Source organism: Petromyzon marinus, chromosome 77 (genome assembly GCF_048934315.1).
Source record: "Petromyzon marinus isolate PM22_M1 ecotype Great Lakes invasive population chromosome 77, UKy_Petmar_22M1.pri1.0, whole genome shotgun sequence".
Lineage (NCBI taxonomy): Eukaryota > Metazoa > Chordata > Hyperoartia > Petromyzontiformes > Petromyzontidae > Petromyzon > Petromyzon marinus.
In genome coordinates, this window is record NC_133743.1 from 2643591 (window position 1) to 2666143 (window position 22553).

The 22553-nt window shown below is 53.7% G+C and overlaps 1 protein-coding gene across 1 annotated transcript in view; it reads right to left on the reverse strand.

Annotated features, from left to right (window-relative positions):
- Positions 1–4918: 4918 nt before the first annotated feature.
- Positions 4919–22553, reverse strand: part of LOC116958461 (uncharacterized) — a 131941-nt gene continuing 114306 nt past the window's right edge. Inside the window, exons 11-13 of the mRNA XM_076056748.1 lie at positions 21002–21048; positions 20372–20390; positions 4919–5149 (exon numbers count right to left, since the gene is read on the reverse strand). Coding sequence (XP_075912863.1) covers positions 4919–5149; positions 20372–20390; positions 21002–21048 — 297 coding nt within the window. The remainder of the gene's footprint in view (positions 5150–20371; positions 20391–21001; positions 21049–22553) is intronic.

The window sequence follows — 22553 nt, forward strand, 5'->3', positions numbered from 1 at the left end:
GCCGGAGGAGCTCACCGATGGGACCCTGCCCAGATCTTTCAAGGATTTGTGAGCTCCTCACAAACATCACCAACATCATCACCAACATCACCATCATCACCATCATCACCAACATGAACATCAACACAATAATCATTACCCACATCATAATCATCAACATCATCATCTTCAACATCGCCGTCAACACCATCACCAACATCACCACCGTCGTGAACACCACCACCATCACCAACATCACCATCATCGTGAACACCACCACCACCATCACCAACATCACCACCATCGTGAACTCCACCACCATCACCAACATCATCAACATCATCATCATCGGCTTCACGGCGATGATCAACCCACACTAAGACTAAACTAAGTTGGATGTTACCAGGGTAACACACAACTTGATAGCCGCTCAACCAGGTGGCTTTCATCACAGACCCACAGAGACCCATACAGACCTACAGAGACTCATACTCACAGAGACCCATACAGACCCATACAGACCTACAGAGACTCATACTCACAAAGACCCATACAGACCCACACAGACCTACAGAGACCTACACAGAGACCCATACAGACCCACAGAGACCCACAGAGACTCATACTCACAGAGACCCACACAGACCTACACAGAGACCCATACAGACCCACAGAGACTCAGACTCACAGAGACCCATACAGACCCACAGAGACCCACACTCACATAGACCCACACAGACCTTCAGAGACTCAAACTCACAGAGACCCATACAGACCCACAGAGACCCACACTCACAGAGACCCATACAGACCCACACAGACCTACAGAGACTCATACTTACAGAGACCCATACAGACCCATACAGACCTACAGAGACACATACTCACAGAGACCCATACAGACCCACACAGACCTACAGAGACCTACACAGAGACCCATACAGACCCACAGAGACCCACAGAGACTCATACTCACAGAGACCCACACAGACCCACAGAGACCTACACAGAGACCCATACAGACCCACAGAGACTCATACTCACAGAGACCCACACAGACCCACAGAGACCTACACAGAGACCCATACAGACCCACAGAGACTCATACTCACAGAGACCCACACAGACCTACAGAGACCTACACAGAGACCCATACAGACCCACAGAGACCCACAGAGACTCATACTCACAGAGACCCACACAGACCCACAGAGACTCATACTCACAGAGAACCAACACAGACCCACAGAGACCCATACAGACCTACACAGAGACCCATACAGACCCACAGAGATTCATACTCACAGAGACCCACAGACCCACAGAGACTCATACTCACGGAGACCCACACAGACCTACGGAGACCTACACAGAGACCCATACAGACCCACAGAGACCCACAGAGACTCATACTCACAGAGACCCACACAGACCCACAGAGACCCATACAGACCCACAGAGACTCATACTCACAGAGACCCATACAGACCCACAGAGACTCATACTCACAGAGACCCACGCAGACCTACAGAGACCTACACAGAGACCCATACAGACCCACAGAGACCCACAGAGACTCATACTCACAGAGACCCACAGAGACTCATACTCACAGAGAACCAACACAGACCCATAGAGACCCATACAGACCTACACAGAGACCCATACAGACCCACAGAGACTCATACTCACAGAGACCCATACAGACCAACAGAGACTCATACTCACAGAGACCCACGCAGACCTACAGAGACCTACACAGAGACCCACACAGACCCACAGAGACTCATACTCACAGAGAACCAACACAGACCCACAGAGACCCATACAGACCTACACAGAGACCCATACAGACCCACAGAGACTCATACTCACAGAGACCCATACAGACCCACAGAGACTCATACCTACAGAGACCTACACAGAGACCCATACAGACCCACAGAGACCCACAGAGACTCATACTCACAGAGACCCACACAGACCCACAGAGACTCATACTTATAGAGACCCATACACACCCACACAGACACATACACACCTACAGAGACCCACAAAGAGACCCATACAGACCCACAGAGACCCACACAGATCCACAAAGACTCATACTCACAGAGACCCACACAGACCCACAGAGACTCATACTCACAGAGACCCATACACACCCACAGAGACCCATACACACCTACAGAGACTCAAACACACACACAGAGACCCATACAGACCCACAGAGACCCACAGAGACCCATACCCAGAGAGACCCATACAGACCCACAGAGACCCATACTCATACAGACCCATACATAGACCCACACTCACAGAGACTCATACTCATAGAGACCCATACACACCCACATAGACCCACAGAGACCCATACTCAGAGACCCATACAGATTCAGAGACCCACAGAGAGAGACGCAGGCTTCAAATATACAGCTGCAGTAGCAGCAGCAGGCATCGCCAGGGTCAGGATTGAACCCACGACCTCCTGTATACCAGGCGAGGTAGTTAATATCTCCTAGCCACCGTGATGATGGTGATGATGAGAGAGAGAGACGCAGACTCCAAATATACAGCAGCAGCAGCAGCAGGCATCGTCAGGGTCGGTATTGAACCCATTCGCCTCCTGTATACCAGGCAAGGTAGTTAACATCTCCTAGCCACCGTGATGATGGTGATGATGAGAGAGAGAGACGCAGACTTCAAATATACAGCAGCAGCAGGCATCGTCAGGGTCAGGATTGAACCCACGACCTCCTGTATACCAGGCGAGGTAGTTAACATCTCCTGGCCACCAGTAGTACCAACAAGATCATCATCACCATCATCATCGTGGTTGTCACCACCGCGATCAATTGTGGACAATCATTTGGGCCGCCCGTTGAGTTAACCGCGTACTTGTTATAAACATACGGTTACCATCATCAGCAGTGGTACCATCATCATCAGTGGTAGCATCATCATCATCATCGGCAGCAGCAGCAGTGGTAGCATGATCATCAGCAGTGGCATCAATACCACCAGCGCGACATCCAATCATCACCACCACCATCATTATCACCACCACCATCACCACCACCACCATCACCACCACCATTATCACCACCACCATTATCACCACCACCATCACCACCACCACCATCACCACCACCACCACCATCATCACCACCACCACCACCACCATCACCACCACCATCACCACCACCACCACCATCACCACCACCATCACCATCACCACCACCATTATCACCACCATCACCACCACCACCATCACCACCACCACCATTATCACCACCACCATCACCACCGTCACCATCACCACCGTCACCATCACCACCACCACTACCACCCCAACCACCACCACAACGACCACCACAACCACCACCACCACAACCACCACCACCACCACCACAACCACCACCACAACCACCACCACAACCACCACAACCACCACAACCACCACCACCACCACAACAACCACCACCACCACAACCACCACCACAACCACCACCACAACCACCACCCCAACCACCACAACCACCACCACAACCACCACCCCAACCACCACAACCACCACAACCGCGTGGCTTTTATTTGGTGTCGTGCGCGGTGCTTTTAACGCCACAGCGCCGCGGATTTGTAGCGCGATTGTTTTAGTCGTGCTGCTGGTGACTTTGTGCGTATCGTGACGGAATCGTCAAAGTCAAAAGTCTCTCTCTGTCTCGCCGAGAGAGGTGGAACAGGTGGGGATTAGTCCACTCTCTGTGTGTGTGTGTGGACTAAATCCCATCTGTTCCACGCACAGATGGGGATGAGGCCACACTCTGTGTGTGTGTATCATCATTCCACTCTTCAAGTAAGGCGACTCCGGCCATAGTGAACACTACCCAAACCCACACGGCCATCGTGAACCCTACCCACACGGCCATCGTGAAACCCACCCACCCACACGGCCACCGTGAACACCACCCACCCACACGGCCATCGTGAACCCCACCCACCCACACGGCCATCGTGAACCCTACCCACAAGGCCATCGTGAAACCCACCCACCCACACGGCCATCGTGAACCCCACCCACCCACAAGGTGACCGTGAACCCCACCCACCCACACGGCCACTGTGAACCACACCCACCCACACGGCCATCGTGAACCCCACCCACCCACACGGCCATCCTGAACCCCACCCACCCACACGGCCATCTTGAACTCCACCCACCCACACGGCCATCTTGAACCCCACCCACACGGCCATCATGAACCCCACCCACCCACACGGCCACCGTGAACCCCACCCACCCACTCGGCCATCCTGAACCCCACCCACCCACACGGCCACCGTGAACCCCACCCACCCACACGGCCATCGTGAACCCCACCCACCCACACGGCCATCTTGAACTCCACCCATCCACACGGCCATCTTGAACCCCACCCACACGGCCATCTTGAACCCCACCCACCCACACGGCCATCCTGAACCCTACCCACCCACACGGCCATCCTGAACCCCACCCACCCACACGGTCATCGTGAACCCCACCCACCCGCCCATCCTGAACCCCACCCACCCACACGGCCACCGTGAACCCCACCCACCCACAAGGTGACCGTGAACCCCACCCACCCACACGGCCATCCTGAACCCCACCCACCCACACGGCCACCATGAACCCCACCCACCCACAAGGTTACCGTGAACCCCATCCACCCACACGGCCATCGTGAACCCCACCCACAAGGCCATCGTGAACCCCACCCACAAGGCCATCTTGAACCCCACCCACCGTGAACCCCACCCACCCACACGGCCACCGTAAACCCCACCCACCCACCGTGAACCCCACCCACCCACCCACACGGCCACCGTGACCCCCACCCACCCCACCCACCCACCGTGAACCCCACCCACCCCACCCACCCACCCCACCCACCCCTCAGCTCTTCTTGAAGATGGCCGCCAGCAAGGTCTTCCCCTCTGCCTGCAGCATCTCGTGCAGCGCCGGCGGTGCCGGGGAGGCCCCCCCGGCCCCCCCGCCCCCCCCGGCCCCCCCCCACAGGGAGGAGAGGACCCCCAGCTGCTGCAGCGCTCCTGGGGGGCTCCTGGCGGCGGTGCCGCGTCGGTGCTTCTCCTTCAGCTGCTGGCTGATCACCGCGTGCATGTCGTCCTGCGGGGGCGCGGGGGCACGGAACGACGGACGCCGGGGGTGGCGGGGAGGGGGGGGGAGGGGGGGCAAAGCGGGTCAAGGTGAGTGGTGGCGGTGGTGGCGGTGGAGGCGGTGGAGGTGGCGGAGGCGGTGGTGGAGGCGGTGGAGGCGGTGGTGGCGGTGGTGGTGGCGGAGGCGGTGGAGACGGTGGTGGCGGTGGAGGCGGTGGAGGCGGTGGTGGCGGTGGAGGCGGTGGAGGCGGTGGTGGTGGTGGAGGCGGTGGAGGCGGTGGTGGCGGTGGAGGCGGTGGAGGCGGTGGTGGCGGTGGAGGCGGTGGTGGAGGCGGTGGAGGCGGTGGAGGCGGTGGAGGCGGTGGAGGCGGTGGAGGCGGTACGCCGCACGTAGCGGGCGCACACAGAGTAGGGGGCGGGCCATGAATGACGTCGCGAGAATTTGGACGATTTTTTGACCCCCCCCCCCGCCGCCCCCGCCCCCGCCCCCCCCTCGTCACACGGCGTCACTAAAAGTCAGACCCCCTCCGATATGACGTCACGAAAAGTCAGACACACCCCCTCAAATATGACGTCACTAAAAGTCAGACACACACCCTCAAATATGATGTCACGAAAAGTCAGACACACCCCCTCAAATATGACGTCACTAAAAGTCAGACACACCCCCTCAAATATGACGTCACTAAAAGTCAGACACACCCGCCCCCCTCAGACATGACGTCACATAAAGTCAGACACACCCACCCGCCTCAGATATGACGTCACAAAAAGTCAGACCCCCCCCCTCAGATATGACGTCACAAAAAGTCAGACACACACCCCCCTCAGATATGACATCACAAAAAGTCTGACACCCCCCCCAAATATGACGTCACAAAAAGTCAGACAAACCCCCCTCAGATATGACGTCACAAAAAGTCACACCCATCCCCCCTCAGATATGACGTCACAAAAAGTCAGACACCCACCCCCCTCAGATATGACGTCACAAAATGTCAGACACACCCACCCCCATCAGATATGACGTAACAAAAAGTCAGACCCCCCCCACCCCCCCTCAGATATGACGTCACAAAAAAGTCATACACACCCCTCCCCTCAGATATGACGTCACAAAAAGTCAGACACCCACCCCCCCTCAAATATGACGTCACAAAAAGTAAGACACACCCCCCTCAAATATGACGTCACTAAAAGTCAGACACACCCCCCCTCAGATATGACGTCACAAAAAGCCAGACACACCCCCCCCTCAGACATGACGTCACAAAAAGCCAGACACACCCCCTCAAATATGACGTCACAAAGCTCTGCCCACCCCCCCCCCAAAAAAAAGCATGCTTCAAATCGCTTTAAACTATCGTCATTGTCGTGCGTATTTAATGCGGCGCTGCACTCTGATGTTGCAGGAGAAAAATTTATTAAGAATTCTATTTAATCAAGTAGAACGTGTTGCCTACGTTTATTTATAAAGTTGCGCATTTCGATGTGACGTCACGTGTCTCAAACCCCCACCCCCCACCCCCACCACCCTCGTCACACGTCGTCACAAATGTTTGACCACACCCCCCCCCTCCCCCCCAGGTGCGTGACGTCATTTATGGACGGACCCCTAGGTACATACGGGTAGGTACAGGTAGGTAGACACAGGTACGTACAGGTACACGCACGGGTACGTAGAGGCCCAGCTACACACACACAGGTACGTAGAGGCACAGTTACACACACACACAGGTACGTAGAGGCACAGTTACACACACACACACAGGCACCTAGAGGCACAGTTACACACACACACAGGTACGTAGAGGCCCAGCTACACACACACACACAGGTACGTAGAGGCCCAGTTACACACACACACACACACAGGTACGTAGAGGCCCAGCTACACACACACAGGTACGTAGAGGCCCAGCTACACACACACACAGGTACGTAGAGGCCCAGTTACACACACACACAGGTACGTAGAGGCCCAGCTACACACACACACAGGTACGTAGAGGCACAGCTACACACACACGCACAGGTACGTAGAGGCACAGTTACACACACACAGGTACGTAGAGGCACAGTTACACACACACACAGGTACGTAGAGGCACAGTTACACACACACACAGGTACGTAGAGGCACAGCTACACACACACACAGGCACGTAGAGGCCCAGTTACACACACACACACAGGTACGTAGAGGCACAGCTACACACACACAGGCACGTAGAGGCACAGTTACACACACACACAGGTACGTAGAGGCACAGCTACACACACACACACACAGGTACGTAGAGGCCCAGCTACACACACACACAGGCACGTAGAGGCACAGCTACACACACACACACAGGTACGTAGAGGCACAGTTACACACACACACAGGTACGTAGAGGCCCAGCTACACACACACACAGGTACGTAGAGGCCCAGTTACACACACACACACAGGTACGTAGAGGCCCAGCTACACACACACACAGGTACGTAGTGGCACAGTTACACACACACACAGGTACGTAGAGGCACAGCTACACACACACACAGGTACGTAGAGGCACAGTTACACACACACACAGGTACGTAGAGGCACAGCTACACACACACACACACAGGTACGTAGAGGCCCAGCTACACACACACACAGGTACGTAGAGGCCCAGCTACACACACACACAGGTACGTAGTGGCACAGTTACACACACACACAGGTACGTAGAGGCACAGCTACACACACACACAGGTACGTAGAGGCACAGTTACACACACACACACGCACAGACACGTAGAGGCACAGCTACACACACACACAGGTACGTAGAGGCACAGTTACACACACACACACAGGTGTGGAACATTCCAGAAGGGGCACGTGGAGCCTGAAAAGTATGCGGGGCAGAGGGGAGGTCACGTGGTTCTGAGGGGCCCTCTGGAACATTCCAGAAGGGGCCCGAGGAGCCTGGAAGGTGGGCGGGGCTGAGGGGCGGTCACGTGGTTCTGAGGGGCTCTCAGGAACATTCTAGAAGGGGCTCGAGGAGCCTGGAAGTGGGCGGGGCTGAGGGGCGGAGCCTGGAACGTGGGCGGGGCAGAGGGGCGGAGCCAGCCCCGGGCCCGGGGGCATATATAACGAGAGCTCCGTGAGCAGCTCGGGGTTTCTTCTTCGAGTGCCGGTGTTGGAAGCTCCACGTCGGGGAGAAGAAGCCTCCAGCCACGCGGTACCGGGACCCGGCTCGTGGTCCGGGCCGGGATAGCGAACTGCGTCTGGTTCTACCGTGGCATGGCTGAGTAGTTACCGCGTCTAGTTCTACCGTGGGGTGGCTGAGTAGTCACCGCGTCTGGTTCTACCGTGGTGTGGCTGAGTGAACACCATGTCTAGTTCTACCGTGGGGTGGCTGAGTATTCACCGCGTCTGGTTCTACCGTGGTGTGGCTGAGTGAACACCGCGTCTAGTTCTACCGTGGTGTGGCTGAGTGAACACCGCGTCTAGTTCTACCGTGGCTGAGTGAACACCGCGTCTCGTTCTACCGTGGTGTGGTTGAGGGAACACCGCGTCTAGTTCTACCGTGGCTGAGTGAACACCGCGTCTAGTTCTACCGTGGTGTGGCTGAGTGAACACCGCGTCTAGTTCTACTGTGGTGTGGCTGAGTGAACACCGCGTCTAGTTCTACCATGCCTGAGTGGACACCGCGTCTAGTTCTACCGTGGCGTGGCTGAGTGAACACCGCATCTAGATCTACCGTGGTGTGGCTGAGTGAACACCGCGTCTAGTTCTACCGTGCCTGAGTGGACACCGCGTCTAGTTCTACCGTGGCGTGGCTGAGTGAACACCGCGTCTAGTTCTACCGTGGTGTGGCTGAGTGAACACCGCGTCTAGTTCTACCGTAGTGTGGCTGAGTGAACACCGCGTCTAGTTCTACCGTGGCGTGGCTGAGTGAACACCGCGTCTAGTTCTACCGTGGTGTGGCTGAATGAACACCACGTCTAGTTCTACCGTGGTGTGGCTGAATGAACACCGCGTCTAGTTTTACCGTGGTGTGGCTGAGTGAACACCGCGTCTAATTCTACCGTGGCTGAGTGAACACCGCGTCTAGTTCTACCGTGGTGTGGCTGAGTAGTCACCGCGTCTAGTTCTACCGTGGCTGGGTGAACATCACGTCTAGTTCTACCGTGGTGTGGCTGAGTGAACACCGCGTCTAGTTCTACCGTGGTGTGGCTGAGTAGTCACCGCGTCTAGTTCTACCATGCCTGAGTGAACACCACGTCTAGTTCTACCGTGGTGTGGCTGAGTGAACACCGCGTCTAGTTCTACCGTGGTGTGGCTGAGTGAACACCGCGTCTAGTTCTACCGTGGTGTGGCTGAGTGAACACCGCGTCTAGTTCTACCGTGGCGTGGCTGAGTGAACACCGCGTCTAGTTCTACTGTGGTGTGGCTGAGTGAACACCGCGTCTAGTTCTACCGTGCCTGAGTGGACACCGCGTCTAGTTCTACCGTGGCGTGGCTGAGTGAACACCGCGTCTAGTTCTACCGTGGCGTGGCTGAGTGAACACCGCATCTAGATCTACCGTGGTGTGGCTGAGTGAACACCGCGTCTAGTTCTACCGTGCCTGAGTGGACACCGCGTCTAGTTCTACCGTGGCGTGGCTGAGTGAACACCGCGTCTAGTTCTACCGTGGTGTGGCTGAGTGAACACCGCGTCTAGTTCTACCGTAGTGTGGCTGAGTGAACACCGCGTCTAGTTCTACCGTGGCGTGGCTGAGTGAACACCGCGTCTAGTTCTACCGTGGTGTGGCTGAATGAACACCACGTCTAGTTCTACCGTGGTGTGGCTGAATGAACACCGCGTCTAGTTCTACCGTGGTGTGGCTGAGTGAACACCGCGTCTAGTTCTACCGTGGCTGAGTGAACACCGCGTCTAGTTCTACCGTGGTGTGGCTGAGTAGTCACCGCGTCTAGTTCTACCGTGGCTGGGTGAACATCACGTCTAGTTCTACCGTGGTGTGGCTGAGTGAACACCGCGTCTAGTTCTACCGTGGTGTGGCTGAGTAGTCACCGCGTCTAGTTCTACCATGCCTGAGTGAACACCACGTCTAGTTCTACCGTGGTGTGGCTGAGTGAACACCGCGTCTAGTTCTACCGTGGTGTGGCTGAGTGAACACCGCGTCTAGTTCTACCGTGGTGTGGCTGAGTGAACACCGCGTCTAGTTCTACCGTGGCGTGGCTGAGTGAACACCGCGTCTAGTTCTACTGTGGTGTGGCTGAGTGAACACCGCGTCTAGTTCTACCGTGCCTGAGTGGACACCGCGTCTAGTTCTACCGTGGCGTGGCTGAGTGAACACCGCGTCTAGTTCTACCGTGGTGTGGCTGAGTGAACACCGCGTCTAGTTCTACCGTAGTGTGGCTGAGTGAACACCGCGTCTAGTTCTACCGTGGCGTGGCTGAGTGAACACTGCGTCTAGTTCTACCGTGGTGTGGCTGAATGAACACCACGTCTAGTTCTACCGTGGTGTGGCTGAGTGAACACCGCGTCTAGTTCTACCGTGGCTGAGTGAACACCGCGTCTAGTTCTACCGTGGTGTGGCTGAGTAGTCACCGCGTCTAGTTCTACCATGGCTGGATGAACATCACGTCTAGTTCTACCGTGGTGTGGCTGAGTGAACACCGCGTCTAGTTCTACCGTGGCTGAGTGAACACCGCGTCTAGTTCTACCGTGGCGTGGCTGAGTGAACACCACGTCTAGTTCTACCGTGGTGTGGCTGAGTGAACACCGCGTCTAGTTCTACCGTAGCTGAGTGAACACCGCGTCTAGTTCTACCGTGGTGTGGCTGAGTGAACACCGCGTCTAGTTCTACCGTGGCTGAGTGAACACCGCGTCTAGTTCTACCGTAGCTGAGTGAACATCACGTCTAGTTCTACCGTGGTGTGGCTGAGTGAACACCGCGTCTAGTTCTACCGTGGCGTGGCTGAGTGAACACTGCGTCTAGTTCTACCGTGGCGTGGCTGAGTGAACACCGCATCTAGTTCTACCGTGGTGTGGCTGAGTGAACACCGCGTCTAGTTCTACCGTGGTGTGGCTGAGTAGTCACCGCGTCTAGTTCTACCATGGCTGGGTGAACATCACGTCTAGTTCTACCGTGGTGTGGCTGAGTGAACACCGCGTCTAGTTCTACCGTAGCTGAGTGAACACCACGTCTAGTTCTACCGTGGTGTGGCTGAGTGAACACCGCATCTAGTTCTACCGGGGTGTGGCTGAGTGAACACCGCGTCTAGTTCTACCGTGGCTGAGTGAACACCACGTCTAGTTCTACCGTGGCTGAGTGAACACCACGTCTAGTTCTACCGTGGTGTGGCTGAATGAACACCGCGTCTAGTTCTACCGTGGTGTGGCTGAGTGAACACCGCGTCTAGTTCTACCGTGCCTGAGTAGTCACCGCGTCTAGTTCTACCGTGGCGTGGCTGAGTGAACACCGCGTCTAGTTCTACCGTGGTGTGGCTGAGGGAACACCGCGTCTAGTTCTACCATGCCTGAGTGGACACCGCGTCTAGTTCTACCGTGGTGTGGCTGAGTGAACACCGCGTCTAGTTCTACCGTGGCGTGGCTGAGTGAACACCGCGTCTAGTTCTACCGTGGCGTGGCTGAGTGAACACCGCGTCTAGTTCTACCGTGGCGTGGCTGAGTGAACACCGCGTCTAGTTCTACCGTGGTGTGGCTGAGTGAACACCGCGTCTAGTTCTACCGTGGCTGAGTGAACACCGCGTCTAGTTCTACCGTGGTGTGGCTGAGTGAACACCGCTTCTAGTTCTACCGTGGTGTGGCTGAGTGAACACCGCGTCTAGTTCTACCGTGGTGTGGCTGAGTGAACACCACGTCTAGTTCTACCGTGGCTGAGTGGACACCGCGTCTAGTTCTACCGTGGCTGAGTGAACACCGCGTCTAGTTCTACCATGGTGTGGCTGAGTGAACACCGCGTCTAGTTCTACCGTGGCTGAGTGAACACCGCGTCTAGTTCTACCGTGGCTGAGTGAACACCGCGTCTAGTTCTACCGTGGCTGAGTGAACACCGCGTCTAGTTCTACCGTGGTGTGACTGAGTGAACACCGCGTCTAGTTCTACCGTGGTGTGGCTGAGTGAACACCGCGTCTAGTTCTACCGTGGCGTGGCTGAGTGAACACCGCGTCTAGTTCTACCGTGGCTGAGTGAACACCGCGTCTAGTTCTACCGTGGTGTGGCTGAGTGAACACCGCGTCTAGTTCTACCGTGGCTGAGTGAACACCGCGTCTAGTTCTACTGTGGCTGAGTGAACACCGCGTCTAGTTCTACCGTGGTGTGGCTGAGTGAACACCGCGTCTAGTTCTACCGTGGTGTGGCTGAGTGAACACCGCATCTAGTTCTACCGTGGTGTGGCTGAGTGAACACCGCGTCTAGTTCTACCGTAGAGAGGCTGAGTGAACACTGCGTCTAGTTCTACCGTGGCTGAGTGAACACCGCGTCTAGTTCTACCGTGGCTGAGTGAACACCGCGTCTAGTTCTACCGTGGTGTGGCTGAGTGGACACCGCGTCTAGTTCTACCGTGGCGTGGCTGAGTGAACACCGCGTCTAGTTCTACCGTGGTGTGGCTGAGTGAACACCGCGTCTAGTTCTACCGTGGCTGAGTGAACACCTCGTCTAGTTCTACCATGGCTGAGTGAACACCGCGTCTGGTTCTACCGTGGCTGAGTGAACACCGCGTCTAGTTCTACCGTGGTGTGGCTGAGTAAACACCGCATCTAGTTCTACCGTGGTGTGGCTGAGTGAACACCGCGTCTAGTTCTACCGTGGTGTGGCTGAGTGAACACCGCGTCTAGTTCTACCGTGGTGTGGCTGAGTGAACACCGCGTCTAGTTCTACCGTGGTGTGGCTGAGTAGTCACCGCGTCTAGTTCTACCGTGGTGTGGCTGAGTAAACACCGCGTCTAGTTCTACCGTGGCTGAGTGAACACCGCGTCTAGTTCTACTGTGGTGTGGCTGAGTGAACACCGCGTCTAGTTCTACCGTGGTGTGGCTGAGTGAACACCATGTCTAGTTCTACCGTGGTGTGGCTGAGTGAACACCACGTCTAGTTGCGAATCAGTTGGACTCACTGAAACATAGACAGGTACATGCAGGTACAAAGGCAAAGATCCCCCGTGTAGCCTGCAACAGACTGTAGGGGCAAGTGCTGTTAGCGAGTAGCAGCGCCTGTGAAGGCCGGCACGGGACACGAGGGGGTGGTGTGACCAGCAACACCACGCCCGGCCGCCTTTGTCTCCCCCAGTGCTAGCGATGTTCACTACACCATCACAGCCACACCCAGGTACTCATTTGAGGCTGAGTCGACCTAGGGGAGGCCCAGGACCGGTTCAGATAATCGTCACTGCCGGTGTTGGCCGTGAGCGGGAATCGAACCCGGGTCGCTAGGTTCGTTGCAAAGCGTAGCGCTAACCACTGCACCACCACTCCCCATACTCCCCTACACACACACACAGGTACACACACACAGATATACATACACACAGATACGCACACACACAGTTACACACACACACAGGTACACACACACACAGGTACACACATACACACAGGTACACACACACACAGGTACACGCACACACACGCACAGTTACACATACACAGGTAAACACACACAGACACACACAGGTACATAGTTACACACACACAGTTACACACACACAGGTACACACACAGGTACACGCACAGGTACACACACACAGGTACACACACACAGGTACACACACACAGGTACATACACACACATAGTTACACACACACACAGTTACACACACACACACACACAGTTACACACACACAGGTACACACACACACAGTTACACACACACAGGTACACACACACACAGGTACACACACACAGGTACACACACACACACAGTTACACACACACACAGGTACACACACACACAGTTACACACACACACAGGTACACACACACAGGCACACACACACAGTTACACACACACAGGTACACACACACACAGGTACATACACACACAGGTACACACACACAGTTACACACACACACAGGTACACACACACACACAGGTACACACAAACACAGGTACACACACACACACACAGGTACACACAAACACAGGTACACACACAGGTACACACACACACAGGTACACACACACACAGGTACACACACACAGGTACACACACACACACAGGTACACACACACACAGGTACACACACACAGTTACACACACACACACAGGTACACACGTACACACACACACAGTTACACACACACAGGTACACACACACAGTTACACACACACAGGTACACACACACACACAGGTACACACACACACACAGGTACACACACACAGGTACACACACACACAGGTACACACACACAGTTACACACACACACAGGCACACACACACACAGTTACACACACACACAGGTACACGCACACACACACAGGTACATACACACACAAAGGTACACACACACACAGTTACACACACACACACACAGGTCCATACACACACACAGGTACACACACACAGGTATACACACACACAGTTACACACACACACAGGTACACACACACACACACAGGTACACACACACAGTTACACACACACACAGGTACACACACACAGTTACACACACACACAGGCACACACACACAGTTACACACACACACAGGTACACACACACACTGGTACACACACACACAGGTACACACACACACAGGTACACACACACACACAAGTACATACACACACAGGTACACACACACACACACAGGTACACACACACACACAGGTACACACACACAGGTACACACACAGTTACACACACACACAGGTACACACACAGGTACACACACAGGCACACACACACAGTTACACAAAGATAAACAAAGATCCCCCGTATAGCCTTAACAGACTGTAGGGGCAAGTGCTGTTAGCGAGCACCTATGAAGGCCGGAACGGTACACGAGGGGGTGGGTGGCCAGCACCACGCCCGACCGCCTTTGTCTCCCTAGTGGCAATGTTTACACACCGCACCAGGTACTCATTTGAGGCTGAGTCGACCTAGGGGAGGCCCGAGACCGGTTCAGATAATTGTCACTGGTGTTGGCCGTGAGCGGGAATCGAACCCGGGTCGCCAGGTTCATAGCGCAGCGCGCTAGCCGCTACACTACCGCTCCCCACTAGTTACACACACACACAGGTACACACACACACAGGTACACACACACAGGTACACACACACAGGTACATACACACACAGGTACACACACACAGTTACACACACACACACACAGGTACACACACACACAGTTACACACACACAGGTACACACACACACAGGTACACACAAACTCAGGTACACACACACACAGGTACACACACACAGGTACACACACACACACACACAGGTACACACACACACACAGGTACACACACACACAGTTACACACACACAGGTACACACACACACACACACAGGTACACACACACACAGTTACACACACACAGGTACACACACACAGTTACACACACACAGGTACACACACACACAGGTACACACACACACAGTTACACACACACACAGGCACACGCACAGTTACACACACACACACACACAGGCACACACACAGTTACACACACACACACACAGGTACACGCACACACACACAGGTACATACACACACACAGGTACACACACACACAGTTACACACACACATAGGTACATACACACACAGGTACACACACACAGGTACACACACACACACAGTTACACACACACACACAGGTACACACACACACAGGCACACACACACAGTTACACACAACAACAACAACCGCCATTCGCCACTAAGTGGCGGTGACGTCACCACGACGCTTGTGCCAGGCTATGTGCACCCTGAGGCCACGTGAAGTGTCGAACGCCCGCTGTCAGGAGGTCACGGGGCAGACCCAGGTGCCACGGGTCGACTGACTGAGATGACTGGCTGATGCACCACCTGTGCCCCCTACTGTGCCAACCTGCTGTGCTTTAGCCACCCGGCGCTCCGCTCGTTGTTCTGAGCGTCGCTCCTCCGCCCTCCGTTGTTGTTGGAGGGCGACTGCCTCCAACTGCCCAGTAGCATCCTTCACGAGCCTCCTCCACAGAGGCCGATCTTGACACCGCTGGTACCAGTCATCGGCAAGTCCACTCAGCTCCACGTCCTCCTGTACCACATCACTCCATCTCTTCTCTAGCCCGTGCCGCGCCCGCTTAGCCCCCTCAATCCGGCCAAACAAAAGCTGTTTCGGCATGCGGTGGCTGGGCATGCGGGCAACATGACCCAGCCATCGCAGCCTTGCCTGCCGGAGGAGCTCACCGATGGGACCCTGCCCAGATCTTTCAAGGATTTGTGAGCTCCTCACACAATCCAGTCTGGTTAAACCCAGGATGGATCGTAGGCAGGCCAGCCTAAATGTTTCTAACCGGCGAAGATGTTCCATTAGGGGGGTCCACGTTTCGCAAGCGTAGAGAAGGGAGGGAATGACCGTGGCCGAGAAGACCTGAAGCTTAGTGCGGAGCGACAGACCAGGTAGCTTCCACACAGCGTTACGCAACCGATGAAAAGATATTGCCGCTCGACTGATTCGGAGTGAGACCTCTGCTGTTAAACTGGAGCCAGTCACAAGCACACTGCCCAGGTATGGGAAACTCTCCACTCTCTCCACAACTGCCCCATCACCGATTGGGAGTTGTGGGGGTGGAGTGTCCGATGGTACAAAATACCCAGGCAGGTGCTTAGTTTTGGTGGGGCTGATGGTAAGGCCCCACCTCTTAGTGGCACGCTCCAGTCTCAGCAGCAGCGTCTCCAACTCCTCCTCTGACTGAGCAGCTATTACCAAGTCATCAGCATACATAACGTGGTTGAGCAATAGGGAGCCATCCCTTGACCGCACCCGGGCATCGATTAGCCTCCCATTATATCTGTACCATATGGAGATTCCCCCGGTACAGCTATTGAAGGCTTCACGAACTACGTGGTCAAAATAGATGTTAAATAATGTGGGAGCCAGAGGACATCCCTGTCGCACCCCAAGGTGTACAGGGAATGGCTCTGACTCCCGGCCACGTAGTTTTACCCGGGCCCGCTCACCATCATGAAGGTCCTTAATGATCGTGAGCAGAGGGTCAGGTACTCCAAAAGCACGAAGAACGACCCAGAGCCCAGGCCTACTGATGGTATCATAGGCCTTGACCAGGTCAATAAAGCAGAGATGTAGGTCTTGTTGGAATTCCCTACACCTCTGCTGTAGCAGACGGACAGAAAATATGGCATCTGTGCAGGACCGCCCTTTCCTGAAACCGCATTGGGGCTCCGCAAGCCTCTCCTCAGCGTGCCTGGCAAGGCGATGCTGAATAATCCTTGCCAGGACCTTTCCCGGCACACTGAGGAGTGAGATGCCCCTGTAGTTGTTACAGTCTGTGCGGTCCCCCTTCTTAAAAAGGGGGACCACCAGGGCATCCTTCCAATCCTGCGGAACCCGTCCAGTGGTCCAGACTGTTGTTATGATGTCATATAAGGCAGTCTGTGCACAAACGCCACCCTCCCTCAGCATTTCGCTTGGGAGATCATCTCTGCCCGCTGCCATTCCTGGTCTCAGACTCCGGATCGCCTTCAATACTTCCTCAGCAAATGGCACCTCAGCCAGCCACTCACACACAGGTACACACACACACAGGTACACACACACACACAGGTACATACACACACAGGTACACACACACACAGTTACACACACACACAGGTACACACACACACAGTTACACACACACAGGTACACACACACACAGGTACACACACACACAGGTACACACACACAGGTACACACACACAGGTACACACACACACACAGGTACACACACACACAGGTACACACACACACAGGTACACACACACACACAGTTATACACACACACAGGTACACACACACACACAGTTACACACACACAGGTACACACACAGGTGCACACACAGTTACACACACACACAGGTACACACACACACACAGGTACACACACACACACAGGTACACACACACACAGGTACACACACACACACACAGGTACACACACACACAGTTACACACACACACAGGCACACACACACACAGTTACACACACACACAGGTACACGCACACACACACAGGTACACACACACACAGGTACACGCACACACACAGGTACACACACACACAGGTACACACACACACACAGTTACACACAACAACAACAACAACCGCCATTCGCCACTAAGTGGCGGTGACGTCACCACGACGCTTGTGCCAGGCTATGTGCACCCTGAGGCCACGTGAAGTGTCGAACGCCCGCTGGCAGGAGGTCACGGGGCAGACCCAGGTGCCACGGGTCGACTGACTGAGATGACTGGCTGATGCAGTTACACACACACAGGTACACACACACAGGTACACACACACAAGTACACACACACACAGGTACACACACACAGGTACACACACACACACACAGGTACACACACACACACAGGTACACACACACACAGGTACACACACACACAGGTACACACACACACAGGTACACAGTTACACACACGTACACACACAGGTACACGCACAGGTACACACACACACAGGTACACACACACAGGTACATACACACACACAGGTACATACACACACAGGTACACACACACACAGGTACACACACACACACACAGTTACACACACACAGGTACACACACACAGGTACACACACACAAGTACACACACACACAGGTACACACACACAGGTACACACACACAGGTACATACACACACACAGGTACACACACACAGTTACACACACACAGGTACATACACACACAGGTACATACACACACACAGTTACACACACACAGGTACACACACACAGGTACATACACACACAGGTACACAGTTACACACACACAGGTACACACACACAGGTACACACACACAGGTACACGCACACAGGTACACACACACAGTTACACACACACACAGGTACACACACACACACAGGTACACACACACAGGTACACACACACAGGTACATACACACACAGGTACACAGTTACACACACACAGTTACACACACACACAGGTACACACACACACACAGTTACACACACACAGGTACACACACACAGGTACACACACACACACACAGTTACACACACACAGGTACACACACACACAGGTACACACACACAGGTACACACACACACAGGTACACACACACACACACACAGGTACACACACACACAGTTACACACACACACAGGTACACACACACACACACACAGGTACACACACACACAGGTACACACACACAGGTACATACACACAGGTACACACAAAGATCAAACAAAGATCCCCCGTATAGCCTTAACAGACTGTAGGGGCAAGTGCTGTTAGCGAGCACCGGTACACACACACACAGTTACACACACACAGGTACACACACACACAGGTACACACACACACAGGTACATACACACACAGGTACACACAGTTACACACAGGTACACACACACAGTTACACACACACACAGGTACACACACACAGTTACACACACACAGGTACACACACACAGGTACATACACACACACAGGTACACACACACACACAGTTACACACACACAGGTACACACACACAGGTACATACACACACACAGGTACACAGTTACACACACACAGGTACACACACACAGGTACACACACACACAGGTACACACACACAGGTACACGCACACACACAGTTACACACACACACAGGTACACACACACAGGTACACACACACACACAGTTACACACACACAGGTACACACACACACTTACACACACACACAGGTACACACACACACACAGTTACACACACACAGGTACACACACACACAGTTACACACACACAGGTACACACACACACAGGTACACACACACACACAGGTACACACACACACACAGGTACACACACACACAGTTACACACAGGTACACACACACAGTTACACACACACAGGTACACACAGACAGTTACACACACACAGGTACACACACACAGTTACACACACGCACACAGGTGTGTGTGTGTGTGTGCGCGCTCTGCACTGTGGTGTGGTCACTTTAGGGAGCGTCGCGGCCACACCTTGTTGTGTCCAGCATCACTGGCGAGGCATGGGGAGAGAGAAGAGAGGAGAAGGGGGAGGTGGTGATGGTGGTGGTGATGGTGGTGGTGATGGTGGTGATGGTGATGGTGGTGATGGTGGTGATGGTGGTGGTGGTGATGGTGGTGGTGGTGGTGATGGTGGTGGTGGTGGTGATGGTGGTGGTGATGGTGATGATGGTGATGGTGGTGATGGTGATGGTGGTGATGGTGGTGGTGATAGTGATGGTGATGGTGGTGATGGTGATGATGGTGATGGTGGTGATGGTGATGGTGGTGATGGTGGTGATGGTGGTGGTGGTGGTGGTGATGATGGTGGTGGTGGTGGTGATGATGGTGGTGGTGGTGATGATGATGGTGGTGGTGGTGATGATGGTGGTGATGGTGGTGGTGATGGTGGTGATGGTGGTGATGGTGGTGATGTTGGTAGTGATGGTGGTGGTGATGGTGGTGATGGTGGTGATAGTGGTGGTGATGGTGGTGGTGGTGATGGTGGTGGTGGTGATGGTGGTGGTGGTGATGGTGGTGGTGATGGTGGTGATGGTGGTGATGTTGATGTTGTTGATGGTGGTGATGTTGATGTTGTTGATGGTGATGTTGATGGTGAGTCACATCAGTAGCCAGAGGATGACGAAGGTTATGACACTGGAAGAGGCGAACTGGGGGGTTGAAGGTGTGGGGGGGACATGCACGGTGGGGCAGTGGACACGTGTGTGGGTGTGTGTGTGTGTGTAAGTGTGTGTGAACACGTGTGTGTAAGTGTGTGTGTACACGTGTGTGTAAGTGTGTAAGTGTGTGTGTACACGTGTGTGGGTTTGTGTAAGTGTGTGTGTGTGTACACGTGTGTGTGTGTAAGTGTGTGTGTAAGTGTGTGTGTACACGTGTGTGTGTAAGTGTGTGTGTAAGTGTGTGTGTACACGTGTGTGTGTACACGTGCGTGTGTATGTGTAAGTGTGTGTGTATAAGTGTACACGTGTGTGTACACGTGTGTGTGTGTGTAAATGTGTGTACACGTGTGTGTATATATGTGTGTGTACACGTGTGGGTGTGTGTGTGTAAGTGTGTGTACACGTGTGTGTGTGTATGTGTGTGTGTAAGTGTACACGTGTGTAGGTGTGTAAGTGTGTGTAAGTGTACACGTGTGTGTTTATGTGTGTGTAAGTGTGTGTATATTGGTGTGTTTGTAAGTGTGTGTGTAAGTGTGTGTATATTGGTGTGTTTGTAAGTGTGTGTGCACGTTTGTGTAAGTGTGTGTGTATGTATATTGGTGTGTGTATGTAAGTGTGTATTATATTGGTGTGTGTGTGTGAGTGCGTGTATGTATATTGGTGTGTGTGTAAGTGTGTGTGTGTAAGTGTGTGTATGTATATTGGTGTGTGTGTAAGTGTGTGTGTGTATATGTATATTGGTGTGTGTGTATATGTATATTGGTGTGTGTGTATTGGTGTGTGTGTAAGTGTGTGTGTGTGTACATGTGTGTGTGTGTATGTATATTGGCGTGTGTGTAAGTGTGTATATTGGTGTGTGTGTAAGTGTGTGTGTACGTGTGTGTAAGTGTGTGTGTACGTGTGTGTAAGTGTGTGTGTATGTGTGTGTAAGTGCGTGTATGTATATTGGTGTGAGTGTGTGTATGTATATTGGTGTGTGTACGTGTGTGTATGTATATTGGTGTGTGTATATTGGTGTGTGTAAGTGTGTGTATGTATATTGGTGTGTGTATGTATATTGGTGTGTGTATGTATATTGGTGTGTGTGTGTAAGTGTGTGTATGTATATTGGTGTGTGTGAGTGTGTGTATGTATATTGGTGTGTGTGAGTGTGTGTGTATGTATATTGGTGTGTGTGAGTGTGTGTATGTATATTGGTGTGTGTGTAAGTGTGTGTATGTATATTGGTGTGTGTGTATGTATATTGGTGTGTGTGTGTGTGTAAGTGTGTGTATGCATATTGGTGTGTGTGAGTGTGTGTATGTATATTGGTGTGTGTACGTGTGTATGTATATTGGTGTAAGTGTGTGTATGTATATTGGTGTGTGTGAGTGTGTGTATGTATATTGGTGTGTGTGTGTGTACGTGTGTATGTATATTGGTGTCAGTGTGTGTATGTATATTGGTGTGTGTGTGTACACGTGTGTGTGAAGTTTGTGTGATTGTGCCTGTACGTA